General features: G+C 43.4%; 1 protein-coding gene across 2 annotated transcripts in view; it reads left to right on the top strand.

The window, feature by feature from the left end:
• The first annotated feature begins 5,220 nt into the window (after nt 1-5,220).
• ENTPD2 (ectonucleoside triphosphate diphosphohydrolase 2) overlaps nt 5,221-15,248 on the top strand; it is a 32,860-nt gene continuing 22,832 nt past the window's right edge. Inside the window, exons 1-2 of one of the 2 annotated variants that reach the window (XM_027849098.1) lie at nt 5,221-5,362; nt 15,113-15,230. In XM_027849098.1, coding sequence (XP_027704899.1) covers nt 15,215-15,230 — 16 coding nt within the window. In that variant the 5' untranslated portion in view covers nt 5,221-5,362; nt 15,113-15,214. Of the gene's footprint in view, nt 5,363-12,323; nt 12,551-15,112; nt 15,231-15,248 lie in introns of those variants that run through there. The other variant, XM_027849088.1, reaches the window with a different exon arrangement.

Raw genomic sequence — 15,248 nt, 5'->3', positions numbered from 1 at the left:
AGGAGGAAGAGACCTTGAGTTGCCTAGAGTCCAAACTAGAAGGGAGCAGTAGAAGCTTTGGGAGACAAAAGGCCACCATCCTTGTTGTTAGAAAAAAATGGGGTGAGACTTGAGCAGTGATATAGAAAAAAATCCACTGTTGTTGAAAAAGTCACTTGAAAATGATCTCTGATAAAGCATTGTTTTTTGTAAATAGTATTTTGTTTTTTCCAATTACATGTAAAGATAGTTTTCAACATTCATTTTTCTCTTTTTTTGTTTAGTATTTTATTTTCCCCCAATTGCATGTAAAAACAATTTTTAACATTTGTTTTTAAAGTTTTTTAAAGCATATTCTCTTCCTTCTTCCTTCTTCCCTCCCCACTCCTACTCCCCATTGAGAAGGCAAGCAATTTGATATGGGCTATACATATGTAGTCATACAAAACATATTTCCATATCTGTCATGTTGTGAAAGAAAACATAGATACCTCCCCTAAAAAATTAAGAAAAAGAAAGAAAGTAAAAAAATAGGCTTCAATCTGTATTCAGATACCGTCAGTTCTTTGTCTAGGGATGGATAGCATTTTTCATCAAGAGTCCTTCCAAGTTGTCTTGGATCATTGTATTGCTGAGAATAGCTAAGTCACTCATAGCTGATCATCTTACAATATTGCTGTTACTTTGTAGACAGTACATTTCACTTTGCATCAGCTCATGGAAGTCTTTCCAGGTTTTTCTGAGAGCATCCTGCTCATCATTTCCTGTAGCTCAATAGTATTCCATCACCATCACATAGCACAGTTTGTTCAGCCATTCCCCAATTGATGGGCATTCCCTCAATTTCCAATTCTTTGCCACCAGAAAAGAACTGCTACAAATTTTTTTTGTACATATAGGTCCTTTTCCTTTTGTTTTTTATCTCTTTTGGGATACAGACCTAGTAGTGATATTGCTAGGTCAAAGGGTATTTGCATGGTTTAAAGCCCTTTATAGTTCCAAGTTCATCTTCAGAATGGTTGAATCAGTTCAGAATTCCATCAGCAATGCATTAATGTCTCACTTTTTCCCAAATCTCCTCTAACATTTGTCATTTTCCTTTTCTGTCCTATTAGCCAATTTAATAGGTATGAAGTAGTACTTTAGTATTATTTTAATTTGCATTTCTCCAATCAACAGTGAGTTAGAGCATTTTTAATATGGCTATAGATGGATGCTGAGTGAAGTGAGCAGAACCAAGAGAACATTGTCCACAATAACAGCCACATTGTATGATGACTAATATTGATAAACTTAACCCTTCCTGGCAATACAAGGATCTAAGACATCTTCAGAGGCCTCATGATGGAAAATGCTACCCACATCCAAAGAAAGAACTATGGAAGTCGAACTGCTATTTTTTTTTCTCTTCTGTTGAGTTTTGTTTCCTCTTTCTGATGGTTCCTCCTATTGGTTTTCATTTTTACTTACAATATCACTAAATACGTGAAAATACGTTTAATATGAATGTAAATGTATAGCCTATATCAGATTCTGTGCCATCTTGGGGAGGGTGGTGGGGAGGAAGGGGGAGAAAAATTTTAAACTCAAAAGCATATGGAAGTGATTATTGATAAATCAAAATAAATTAATTAAAAAATATGGCTGTAGATAGCTTTGATTACTTCATCTGAAAACTAATATCTTTTGATCATTTATCAATTGGGGAATGACTCTTATTTTTGTAAATTTGACTCAATTCTCTACATATTTGAGAAATGAGGCCTTTATCAGAGAAACTTGCTTCAAATTTTTTTTCACAGTTACAATTGCTAAATGTATTTCCCTCCATCCTATTTCCCCTCCCCCACACCTGTTTATTCTGCTCTCTCTCTCCTTTCACCCTGCCCTTTCTCAGAAGTGTTTTGCTTCTGACTACCACCTCCCCCAATCTGCCCTCTTTTCAATCACCCTGTCCTCTTATCTCCTTCCCCTCCTACTTTCCTATAGGGTAAGATAGATTTCTATACTCTATTGAGTATGTATGCTATTTCCTCTTTGAGTCAATTCTGATGAGGGTAAGGTTCACTCACCCCCCCACCTCCCCCATCTTTCTCTCCACTGTAAAAGCTTTTTCTTAACTCTTTTATGTGAGATAATTTACCCCATTCTAGCCCTCCCTTTCCCTTTCTCCCAGTGCATTCCTCTTCATCCCTTAATTTTATAGCCTCTGACTATATATACTCCTTCTAACTGCCCTAATAATGAGAAAGTCCTTATGATTTACAGTATCATCTTCCTATGTAGGCATGTAAACAGTTTAACCTTATTAAGTCCCTTACGATTTCTCTTTCCTATTTATCTTTTTTATGCTTCTCTTGAGTCTTATATTTACAAGTCAAATTTTCTATTCCGCTCTGGTCTTTTAATCAAGAATACTTGAAAGTCTTCTATTTAATTGAATGTACATTTTTCTTCCTGAAGGTTTATACTCAGTTTTGCTGGGTAGGTGATTTTTAGTTGTAATGCTAACTCCTTTGCCTTCTGGAATATTGTATTCTAAGTCCTCCAGTTCTTTAATATAGAAGCTGCTAAATCTTGTGTGATCTTGACTGTGGCTCCATGCTCTTTGAATTTTTTTTTTCAATGTTTCTTTCTGACTGCTTGCAATATTCTCTCCTTCACCTGAGAGCTCTCAAATTTGGCTATAATATTCCTGGGAGTTTTAATTTGGGAATCTCAGGAGGTGATCAGTAGATTCTTTCCATTTCTATTTTACCCTCTGGTTCTGGAATATCAGGGCAGTTTTCCTTGATAATTTCTTGAAAGATGATATCTAGGCTCTTTTTTTGATCATGACTTTCAGGTAGTCCAATAATTTTCAAATTAATTCTCCTGGATCTATTTTCCAGGTCAGTTGATTTTCCAATGAGATATTTCACATTGTCTTCTATTTTTTTCATTCTTTTGGTTTTGTTTTATTGTTTTTTGATTTCTTATAAAGTCATTAGTTTCCATTTGCTCAATCCTAATTTTTAAGGGATTATCTTCTTCAGTGAGTTTTTGTGCCTCTTTTTCCATTTGGCCAATTCTGCTTTTCAAGGCATTCTTCTCTTCATTGGCTTTTTACACCTCTTTTACCATTTGATCTATTCTGTTTTTTAAGGTGTTATTTTCTTCAGTATTTGTGTGTATTTGTGTCCTTTACCAAACTGCTGACTCTTTTTTCATTATTTTCTTGCATTGCTCTCATTTCTCTTCCCAGTTTTTCTTCTATGCCTCTTACTTGATTTTCAAAATCCTTTTTGAACTCTTCCATGGTGTAAGATCAATTCATATTTTTCTTGGAGGCTTTGGATATTGGAACTTTGATTTTATTGTTTTCTAAGTGTGTGTTTTGATCTTCCTTGTCACCACAGTAACTTTCTATGGTCAGAATTTTTTCTGTTGTTTGCTAATTTTTCCAGTCTATTTCTTGACTTTTAACTCTTTGTCAAAGTGGGGCTTTGCTTCCAGGATAGAGGGAGCACACTGTCCCAGGCTTCAAGGATTTTGTGCAGCTGTATTAGGACCTGTAAGTTTTGAGTTCTTCCAAGGTGGTATGATCTAAGGATAGGTGTTTACTACTCTCCTGGCCTGTGATCTGGTCTGTGAGTCACCACAAACACTCTTTTCTGCCCTGGAACCGTGATGAGGACCTCTGCTCCACTGTGACCACAAGCTCTGGTGTGTTAGTGCTCCTCCTCACCCTGGGACTACCCACGCAGGACTGCAACCCAGATCCGAGTATGGGCACAGCAACAGAGTCCTACCCCCAGTGCTAGCAAAAAGAGACCTGTAATCTCCTTCTGACCAGTTGTTTGACCTCCTTATTGTCTGTGGGGTGAGAGATTCAGAAGCAGTTGCCTCTACGGCTAACTCATTGGCTCCCAAGGCCTGCTACTAGTTTGCTGGGGGCTGGTCTGCACTGGTGCAGCCTGCACTGGACTGTTCTTCACTCTGGCCGCATTAGATAGACTTTTCCTGCTGACTTTCTAAGTTGTCTTTGGCCGGGAAATTATTTCACCCTGTCCTTTTGTGGGTTCTGCCACTATAGGAATTATTTTATGGCATTATTTAAAGGTGTTTGGACAGGTTTGGGGAAGAGCTCAGGTGATTGCTTGTTTTATCTCCACCATCATGGCTCCATCCCACCCCCTTCAATATTTTTTTTATAAGATTTTGAGTTTCAAATTTTTTCTCCCTTCCACCCTCCGTTTCATCCTCCCTCCCCAAGATGGCAAGCAATATGATATAGGTTATGCATGGGCAAACATATTTCTACATTAATCATGTTGTGGAAGAAGGAACAGAACAAAAATGGAAAGCTACAATCTGATAAAGCTTTGTGGGCTGCCAGAAAGAGGCTGTTGTTCAGAAAAGAGATCCCTCCATATAGCTGTCCCCAGGTCCTAAGCCAGGGGTGTGGCCTCGAGGCTACAGGTTCCCCACAAGCTTGCCTCAGGCCTTGAGAATGATCTGACCTCCACAGTCAGTGTGTAGTATGCCAAACTCATTGAAAGGACACATAGAAGGGAGAGATAGTCTTTTTTTGTTGTTTGTTTGTTTGTTTTTGGTTTTGGTTTTGGTTTGGTTTGGTTTTTTTTTTTTTGGTTAGGCAATGGGGTTAAGTGACTTGCCCAGGGTCACACAGCTAGTAAGTGTTATGTGTCTGAGGCCATTTTTGAACTCAAGTCCTCCTGACTCCATGGCTGGTGCTCTATCCACTGTACCACCTACCTGCCCCTGAGAGATAGTCTTAATAAATATTAATTGAATTAAGAGGAAGTGAATTGGAAGGCTAAATGGAGCTGTTAAAACAGACTCTAGAGAGGACCCAAGCAGAATTTTTTCTAATGGGATCAAATGTGAGTAATGAGGAGAGATCTTGGGTGGTAAAAAGATGGGTTACTAGGGAAGTGGAGATAATTTGAATCAAGGACCAAATTCTTTTTCATATCTAGTATCAGCTAGGAAGGACAGTTAGGTGGCACAATGGATAGAGTGCTGGGCCTGAAGTCAGGAAATTTTTTCCTGAGTTCAGATCTGGCTTCAGACATTTACTGGCTGTGTTACCCTGGGCAAATCATTTAAACCTGTTTGCCTCAGTTCCTCATCTGTAAAATGAGCTGGAGGAGGAAATGACAAACCACTTCAGTATCTCTGCCAAGAAAACTGCAAATGGGGTCACGAGGAGTCAAATACAACTGAAAGGACTGAACAACAGCAAGCAGCTAGGAGGTTTGAGAATAATTCCAGCTGCACTGGACACAGGCCCTGAAAACCCAGAGTGTGAAAGAGGATTGGTCATTTCAGGGAAGAAAGAACAGAAGAATCCCAGGAGGCCTCTGGGAGGTTCACCCAGGTAGGGCATAGACCAGGTCAGGGTGGTTGGTTCTCCACTTTTGGGAAGGACCAGGCAAGAGAACCCATAGTCAGAGACTGAGGTCTGATGTGAAGAAAAATGTTCTGGAAAGGACTCTAGGGAGCCCAAGGAGTTGGTGATCCACAAGCCATGAAATATTCTTTCCAGGGTACTTGTCCTTGCGCGAGGAGGAGTGTTGCCTTCCTGTTTTCTGAGGTTATAATATCTTGCTAATTGTAGAGGTCATGGCCAAATCATTTTGGATTTCTGAGCTTTCACATACTCATTTGTATTATAACATCTACCAAAGAGGTATGTCAAGCCGATCATGGTGTTTTATAAATTGTGAAGACAAGTCCTAAAGAGATGAGTTATCGTCGTTGTTGTTATTGCTAACCCAGGGATCTTAGATTCTCTGACTCAGTTAGTCCAAGGGCGCAGTTGGCACAAGGGCCTGTGGTTTGTTCCTACAGTCAAGGCTGCCCCCCATCCAGTACTCAGTTCCTCGAGTTTTCCTAGCTGCAGCAAAGGGAATGGTAAGGGGAGGTAGTGCTGAGCTGTGGGTCTAGTGACCCTGGATGAGAAAAGCATTTTCTTGGCAAGAAAAAGTCTAACCCATGCTGTTTTCATTAGGGGGCCCCAGGAAACCCCTTATTTCTCCTCCTCCTTCTTCTCCCCCAGGCTTTTCTTTCCTACTCTGCCAACAGGATAAGAGCCTCTTTACACTGTGTCTCATTTCCAGAATTCTTCCTTCCCTGGAAAAAGAGAACGAACAGGCTCTGGAAGCATGTGTTGCACATATGGTCCATCTGGTTTTAACCTATAGGATACAGGAATCCAAGGGGCCCCTCTTTATCCCATAGAGGGTCTGTAGGGCAAACTATTAGTGGCAGAGTGAAAGGAGGGGCCTGGCTTGTCCTCTCCCAGCCCCCCCCACCACCACCCAGGGCTCCCCACCAACTCCTGAAGTACTTACTATCCAAGGCCAAGAGTACTCAAACATATCCTTCCCAGCATGACCCTTCTCCCCAAGGGTTTTGGGAAAACAAGACCTCCCAAAATAAACTTCACTTATACTGTACACTCTTCAGTGCCCTCCCCTCTCCCTTTTGACTTTTAAGTCCTACCTCTCTAGTCATTCAAGGCCCAAACCAAGGCCCACCTCCTCTTTAAAGCCTTCCCTGACTACCTCGGGCTCTAAGGATCCACCTCTTTCTTCTCTGAGAGTTCATGGTAGTTATAGTCCATACCATTCCCATCCCCCCCTCAAAAAAAGAATGCTTGATTATATTTTATTACTAATTATCCTGTGTGTATACCCGTTTATGTGTGTAGATGTATTTTTTTTTCAACTTTGTGTATAGAGCTGCAAAGTTGATATTGCTGAAGCAATGGTCTGACCATATCAATTCCTTGCTCAATAAAAGCTCCAGCGGCTCTCTATTACCTCCAAGATCAAATGTAATCCAGGATTAGCATTTAAAACTCACCATGACTTGAGCTCCAACGTACCTTTCCAGTTTTATTATAAATCACTCCCCTTCATTCAATGAGATAGAGGACTTTCAACCATTCTTAATGAAAAGACCAGAGCTGAATAGAAAGAATTTTTTTTTACTTTCATATAAATTATTCCTCTTTACTCTACAATCCAACCAAACTTGCTTTCTTTCTGTTGCTCCCCAATGACACTCCATCTCTTATCTGTGTCTCTGCATCGCTGTTCTCTGATGCCTAAGAGACCCTTCCTTTTCACTTCCACTCCTTAGATTCTCTCATTTACTTCAAAAATCAGATCAAGTACTATCTTTGATATGAAATGTTTTCTGATCCCTTCCTCTGTTATTGCTTTTCCCCCAAAAACAATTATTATGTGTTAATTTTGCTTACCTTCTCCATATAATATAAGCTCATTTAGGGCAGGAATTACCTTATTTCTGTCTTTCTGTCTCCAGCATCAACCCAGTGCCTAGAATACAACAGGCACTTAATGAATGCTTGCTGATTGATTGGTTCTTCCTTGAGTCGTGAATTTAAACCCTGGCAACCTTGGGATGTGAGGGAGGAGCAGAGAATTGGGCAAGTGGGAAAACTCTTAGGATGAGAGCATTGGTTCCTGGGGTGGGGGTACAGTTCTCTGGGACCAGGCCACCCATGGTTTTACTCTGGCCTCTGACAGACCATCAGAGCAATGAATAATGATGAAAACATGCCTTAAACTTTTAAGAGAACATAGTGCCTGCCTTTGTCTCAGGCAGGGATCATATGGGATCCTTCTGTACTTTTATGTCCCAGGCTCATGGTGTCATGCTCTGGGACCTCAGCCTTGGGCACTGCAGGCTGCCTTTGTCTCCCTGGATGCCCATCTGATGTGGTGAAATCCTTTGCCTTCTTGTGGCCATAGACCCTTTCAACTCCAGAAGAAAGGATTTGTGGCAGTGGGTGGGGATGGGGAAGGGGGATAGAGTTGTAAGAGACAGCCTGGGAGAGAACTCAATGGACAAATTGAATCTGGCACAGCTCTGGTCTGTTCAGTAATGTCCAGTGGTCTGGTACCTTGTGTCCTCCACCTCCCCCGCTGAGCTCAGGGAAGCAGGGCTTCCCGAAAAGTTTCTGCTCTGGGAAGGGGAGAGGAAGAGAGGGCGGAAGAGGGCAGCAGACATTGAAGAGAATAAAGCTGCCTTTGCTAATTCTTCCAGACCCTCAGAGGCATGGCAACCCATCCCACCCTTTATTATCTCTGAATTAGCCGATTTGGCAATGCAAGCTTGTTTCTTGTCTCAGTCCTGGGACCAGAGCCAAGATCTGGGTTGCTTTCTCCCCTTTATCAAAGACATCCCTTCTCTCAACTTCTCCCCCCCACCCTCCATGCCCCACCTCAAGTCTCCCTTTCAGAATCCCTGGAGGTTTCCACTGCTGGAACATAGTTGGAATTCTTGGTGGACACCTCTCAGGATGTTCTCTCCTTAAGGGTTCAGCAGGGTTCTCCCATTTCAAGATATTTGGATCCCAAGTTCTCTACTCCTCAGTCTAAGGAGTTTCGCCTCTGACCCTGGGAACAAAGGGCAGTGGAAGGGAAGAAGCTTTTCAGAAGGAAAGCATGAAAGGGATTAAGGAATGGGCCCCTGGAGATGGGCTATTCAAATGATACACATGAATTTCCTTGGAGAGGGCTAAGGAGCGAAAGGCATCCTTGCAGATTGCTGTTGGTTTTGGTTTTGGTTTTTTTTAACTCTATTGTACAGACTAGCCTGTGAAACTGCTCCACTGAAGTCCTGTTGGATGGGGGTGGGGGGGGAAATTTCACACAAATCAACGAAGCTTATTTGTCATACTCCTTGAATATTGGGAGACAGTAGGTTGGTCTCTGAATCCCCTGCCTGCTCTCCTTCCAGCTCCAAAGACCCTGGCAAGTAGATGGAGCAGAAAGACTATAAGGTCCCATTTACCTCCCAAATGCTTTCCCATAGGTTTGCCCTCACAAAACCATACTTATCATCTACCTGCTTATTGGCATCCTGAGACTAATTGATAGGTGAAACAATAGATGTATACATTGTTTTCTGAGGACCCATTCAAAATGCAGGTGTAACCTGGAAAGAGGAAAGATAACCTCCTCAGAAAGGACTTTTTGATCAGAGTAGATTAGTCACTTGTCTCTTTGGACACTGTTAAGTATAAGAGGGGATGAGAAGAAGTGGTGGGAAAGTGGAGAAAGTGGGGAACCTGTTAGGGACAGAGCCAGGATGGTTCTGGAGAGACTACAGGAGGTAAGACGAGTTTTTCCCAGATTCAATGACGGTGGACCCTGGAGCTAATACTATGCTGGACTGGACTCTATATGTGATGAAACACACTTGTCTGTGCCTTCTCAGAGCTTCTAGTTTATTTGAGACCACTGGGGAAGGAATCTAGAATGCTGATATACCAATTCCCCGTTCCTCAGCTAACCATTTAAGGAGCTTAAAGATTTGGCTTCACCTTACTAATTCAGTCTTATTTCCAAGCCTGTCAGTCATCCATCCTACTAATCAGATGGATCTCCTTTGTGCAATGGACAAGTTATACCCATTACCACCTCCCTGCCTTTCATTCCTTCAACACTTTGACCCTTTTACCTCTACCTAGGATGATCCACTTCTCACCCACACACATCATCATACTCATAATTCAATTGCCTGTAGCATAAAATAGAAAATCTTCACCTTAGTATCTAAAGCCCTCAACAATCTGACTCCCACATATCTTCCCAGCAATGTCTCCCCTTCACACATTTCCCCTTCCTGTCAAATTGGCCTGATTGCGGTTCCCTCACACATAAAATTCTGTCTTCTCTCCATGCCTTTGCACTGGTAGTTCTCCATGCCAAGAATATATCCCTTCCTTGCCTTTGCCTTTTAGAATGCATCAAAGCACAGTTCAGGTACTACCTTCTACAGGAAACCTTTAATGATCCCTTTCCAGGTATAAATGCCCCCACTCTGGAAATTATTTTCTATGTATTTTTGTATTTATGTGTATTACTGTATGTCCCCAGTAGAAGGTAAGCTCTCTTGAGTGCAAGGACTGGGTCTGAATGTTCATTAATTGATTGATTAGCTCTGCTTTGGGATCCCCTCTGGGGGTTAGAGATGGGGCGTCAGATCAGACTCAATCAAAAGCCCTGAAAAGGACAAGTCAAGTCTTTTATCCAAGGCACCTCAGGCTCTGCCTGAGAGCCCATGTCTATGGCAGATCCTAGAAAAGTTGAGCTTGTCTCTGCACACAGTCTAGTATCCTGCTGGATGGGGTAGTAAGGTAGCATAGATGTAATTGAAGAAAGTAGGAGAGATTGTGTGACCCTGGGCAAGTCACATAGCTCCATTGCCTCCAAACCAGATGCCCACCAATTGAAAAATGATTCAACAAATTGTGATACATAACTTTAATGGAATACTACTGACCTGTAAGAAATTTTGAAGATGATGCAGCCAGAGAAGCATGGGAAGACCTATATGAACTGATATTAAGCTGAACCAGGAAAACAATATACAAGACAACAATAGAAATGGAAATAATAGCAATAGAATATCAAAACTGAATGTTGTGAAATTGTAATAATCAAATTAAGCCCCAAACAAGAGATATGAGAATGCAACTCCCTCCCTTCTTTGCCAACGTGAGGGTCTATGGGAATGGAACACTACATTTAATGTTACATTTGGTTAGTGTGTTAGTTAGTTTTTAACTTTTTCCTGCTTGTTTTTGTCATTTTTTGTTATGAGGAATGGTGCCTTGAGAAGTATAAGGGAAGAATATATTGGAAAAAATAAATGATTTTAAATTGAAATGCATTAATAAATTTTTAAAATAAAATTATTTATTTATTTTTAGCTTTCAACATTCACCTCCACAAGATTTTGAGTTCCAATTTTTTTCCCTATCTCTCCCCTCCCCCCACCCCAAAACAGCATGTAAGTTGATATAGGTTGCATTAATAATTTTAAATGATTATGATATAAAAATAAAAGGTATCCACAAAACATCAAAAAAAGTTACTGAATTGTAGTCAACTAGACCAGCCCTCATCTCCATTGGGAACTTATATGCTGGACACTCCAGACAACCAGCTTTGTGTGAAAACTGAGGAACATCCTTCCCCTTTCTACCCTCCTTACCCCCCGCCCCAAAAAACCAGCCTGTCAATTTTCCACCCTTGATGTGGACTCCTCTGTTGCTTTTTCATATTTAACTATTCCCTTGGGTTCTTTCAAAGATAAATCACTCAATAACATGAATGTGTATCCAGAAGCATAGTGGGCTAGGTATGTTATGAGAGAAACAGGAATAAGGTCCCCTGCCTTAGAGGAGCCTAGCAATTCACTGGCAGGTTGGTGGAACAGAATAATTCTGTGCTAGAATTTATGACTCAAACTGAAGAAGTTCAGAGGACAGAGACACCTGTGAGTAGGGCAGTAACCTGGGGTGGGGGGTTTCCAGGAAGAGGGATTTATGAAATTTATGAAATTATGAACTAAGAGAACTAAGAGATGAGACAGGAAATTGGAGGTTAATGAATTGTTCAGTTGTGTCTGACTCTTTGTGACCCTGTGGACCATACTGTGCATGGAGTTTTCTTGGCGAAGATACTGAAGTGGTTTGCCATTTACTTCTCCAGTGGACTGAGGCACACAGAGGTTAAGTGACTTGCCCAGCGTCGCATAGCTAATAAGTATCTAAAGCCATGTTTGAACTCAGGTTTTACTGACTCCAGGCCCAGTACCATCTAGCTGCCCCAGGGGTTAATGAATAGGAAAGGGATAAAATGAGACATAGGGGGCTGGACCCAAAGTTAGGAAGATCTAGATTCAAATGCTACCTCTGATGGACATTGGCTTTTAACCCCTTTGAAAGTTACTTGACTACACAGAACCTCCAGGCAACTGTTTAAAACTGTAAATTGCTTCAGTTGCCATTCAGCCAGCTTTCATAAAACTTAATTCCATACATGAGTGAAATCACAATCTGAAACAACTTTCTCTTCCCTCCACACCCCCCCCCCCCAAAGGGAGAAGGATGAGTGGAAGGTTAAAAATAGATGAACAGACCTGGGATAGGAAGCAGATAAGGATAAAGAGTGTAATGGAAGGGAAGCAAGAAGGGGAAGGATAACAGAAAGGAGGAAGGTTAAGGAGGACGTTGGGGTCAAGTAGCAGAAACTGTAAGTATGGGAACTAGTGGGATGATGTGGAAAGGAGGCAGAGTGGAGAAAGCGATGAGGGGTCTGGAAGGGGGATGAAGAGTTCAGGTCCCGCCCGGACGCTCCAGGGTGACTCAGCCACGAAGGTTCTTTTTCACCTGCGCGCCATAGAGGTTGGGGGGGAGGGACGAGTTGAGGGGCAGGGAGAAGGCGGGGCCAGTAGCCAAGGATCTGGTCCAATGGTTTGAGTTAGCCCCACCTCCTGAACCAGGGCTCCGCCCCCTCCCATGCCTAGACAGCTGCCTTGAAACTGTGCTCCCCAACCCAGGCGAAGCTAACACCCCTAGCCAAACCCTTACTCGCGACCCGCGGGAAGGCAGGCGGGCGGGATCATGGCCGGGAAGGTCCTAGCAGTCCTGCTGCCTCTGCTGCTCTGTTTGGCTGGCCTCGTGGGCCTCCTGCTGCTCTGCATCCCCACCAGGGACGTCCGGGAGCCTCCCGCCTACAAGGTACCTGTCCCCGGTCCTGGCCTCTAGCCTTCTGGGGCCGCAGTCCTGCAGCTGCCTCGGGGGAGGAGCGGTCCGCGTTCGTTCAGGGTTCTGGACAATGAGACAAGCACTGGCATGAGCCAGCGGAGCGGAATTTTGGGCGGCGGGGGCAGAGCGGAGGAATGGGGTCCCCCACAAGCCCACCAGGTCGGAAACGGCACTGGGATCTCATAAGAGTCCCGGCCCAAGATGCAAGTCTGCTACATATTGAAGGACTTTTCGTGGGGATTGTGGCCGTTCCTCCCCAACTCTCACCTCCCCAGACCCTCGAAAGACTCATTTAGGCCGGGTACCAAGGTTCTTCCCACACACAGACAGGGCTGGGCAGGACTGCCTGGGCTCCCCTCCTCCCTGTTTCTGTCTTCGCTTCCGGGAGGAGTAGAAATGATTGAAACAGCAAATTGGCTGCCAAGTTTTCTTCTGGGAGTTTCCTTGGGTTCCCCCACATATACATACAAAGATGATGGAGTCCTGTATATGTCTGTAAACATAGTGGGAAGCCTGGCCCCTCTCATGGCTATGGTCAAAATCACTCCAGTTCTTTGACAATGGGTGTGGGGGTTATTATGGCTTGGTAGCCCAGTTCCTCATCTCAAAAGAAGTTTGTTGAAGGTGATCAGACCCCCTAAGCATCTTGGAGTTTGAATGTGGGATGAACAGGTACTTTTGGTTCCCTGTAAAGCAAACTGAGCAGTGCTGTGACCAACTCTGAGAATGATCACAGTTTTAGCTAAAGCCAACATCGCCTAAGTCAGTTTGGCATTCATAGGAACCTTTTTTTCTTATGTCATTGGACCCAATGTGTTTTTTTTTAATTGGACCCAAAGGATCTCCAAAGAGAAGAGTGAGTTCTTCACCAAACTGGCTGGAGAGTAGCTCTAAAGGGTAGGGTTGGAGGGAGAGCAGATTCATCTTTAGATTCTGCAAACTTAACCTTCACCCCTTTACTGGATTCTCCCCCTCACCCCACTGTCTTCCAAGTGACTCAGGTGTTGGGCTGTGTAGTGGGAAGGATTCCAGGATGCTGTGTGTGGTGTTTGGATGGGTCACAAACTGGCTCAGGAGCTCTTGGATAATTGGAAGTTGGCTGGACCAGGGTCTGGATTTCCTGATTTTTTTTTTTTTTGAGAGAGGAATCAGGGAAAGTTGGGGCTTGGAGATATAGAGGGGAAGTGAAGAAAGGGTCTTCCCAGAGCAGGTGAGGGATTCATGTATTCATTCAACTTTCTTCCTTTGGCTTCCAGGTGGACCTTATTTTGCCTCCCTCTGTGGGGAGGGAGGGCTCCCAATAGAGCACAGAATATATGGGAGAGGGATCTTGGGGATTGATGGCATATTTGGCACAAGTGGGCCTCCCATTGTCCATCTGTACAATGGGAGTACTCATCCATGGGTGATGATACCTAAGGCTATATTCACAGCGGCCAGTATTTAAAAACTGAATTTATTTGGTTAATTTTTTATGAATTACCAACAAAACAGTTGAGGAAGCCTGTTTTTTTTAACATGTCTGTTGCCATGGTTTCAAGGAGATTACCCCAATCATTTTTATTGCCTTTCTCTTCACGTGAAAGAGAGGGAGTCAAAGATGCTCCCAGCCCCAGTCCTTTGCCCTTGACTTCAGGAGTCTACAGACCAAAGGGTCTATAGGGTTAGAGGCCACTTTCATTTTCTCTGAATCCCTCATTGGCTCTTGGTAGTTGGTGGCCTGTGTAGCCGAGGACACACAGACTGTGGGGGAATTCTGTGTTTTTTCCTTAGAGTCCCCCAGGAACAGCAGGAACTATAGCCCCACTTCCTCTGATGGCCTCCAATTTCTCATCTTCAAAGTATGTTACAAAATATGTTACAAAAGTTTTGGGGCAGAGCGGAAGAAGGAAGGAAGGAAGTGGCTTGCAGGTGATAGTATTCAAGTGTGATCTTCTCTCCAACACCACCCCAGCTGCTAATCTTTACTATATATATATATATATATATATATATATATATGTTCACTTGAATACCTATAGAATGGGAGCACATCTCTGCTTTTCTCCAGTTCATCGCTCCCAGGTGGTTATCAAGGAGAACATCTGGTTCCAGAGCCCTCAGTCATAAGGATACCCCAGCCCCAGCCCGTCTCAGTTGCCTATGGAAGTTGGGCTCATGCGAATGCTAACTTAGCTGTCCTCATCCTCTGTCCTAGGCGGGTATACTGCTTCTAAGCTAGCAAGGCAACCTGCCAGGGCATGCCAGAACCTGAAACCCTGGGCCACTTGCACCTCAGTACTGCTGGCCCTACTCCTGGCCATGACACTTCTCAGTTTTCCAACTGTCCCATTCTGGGGTGCGGCTGTGTATGTTTGTGTGTGTTTGTGTGTGTGGCTCTGTGTGTGTATAAAAGTGGGGGGAGGGGAGGCATTCTCTCTTCCAGGGCCATTTTGGGGTCTAGGAGTTTCCAGGGTTTGAGAGCTTCGTGAGCTGGGAGAATTCCCTAGGAACCTCCTGGAAGTAACTCCCCTACTCATACTCTTCTCTCTCCAGTATGGCATTGTCCTGGATGCTGGCTCTTCCCACACATCTCTGTTTGTCTACAAGTGGCCGGCTGACAAGGAGAATGACACAGGCATCGTGAGCCAGCATAGCATGTGTGATGTACACGGTGAGGTGGGGCTGGGCA

The sequence above is a fragment of the Vombatus ursinus genome, unplaced genomic scaffold (genome assembly GCF_900497805.2).
Source record: "Vombatus ursinus unplaced genomic scaffold, bare-nosed wombat genome assembly UNPS02000580.1, whole genome shotgun sequence".
NCBI lineage: Eukaryota > Metazoa > Chordata > Mammalia > Diprotodontia > Vombatidae > Vombatus > Vombatus ursinus.
Note: the sequence above shows the minus strand (reverse complement) of the source record. Positions and strands in the feature narration are given on the sequence as shown.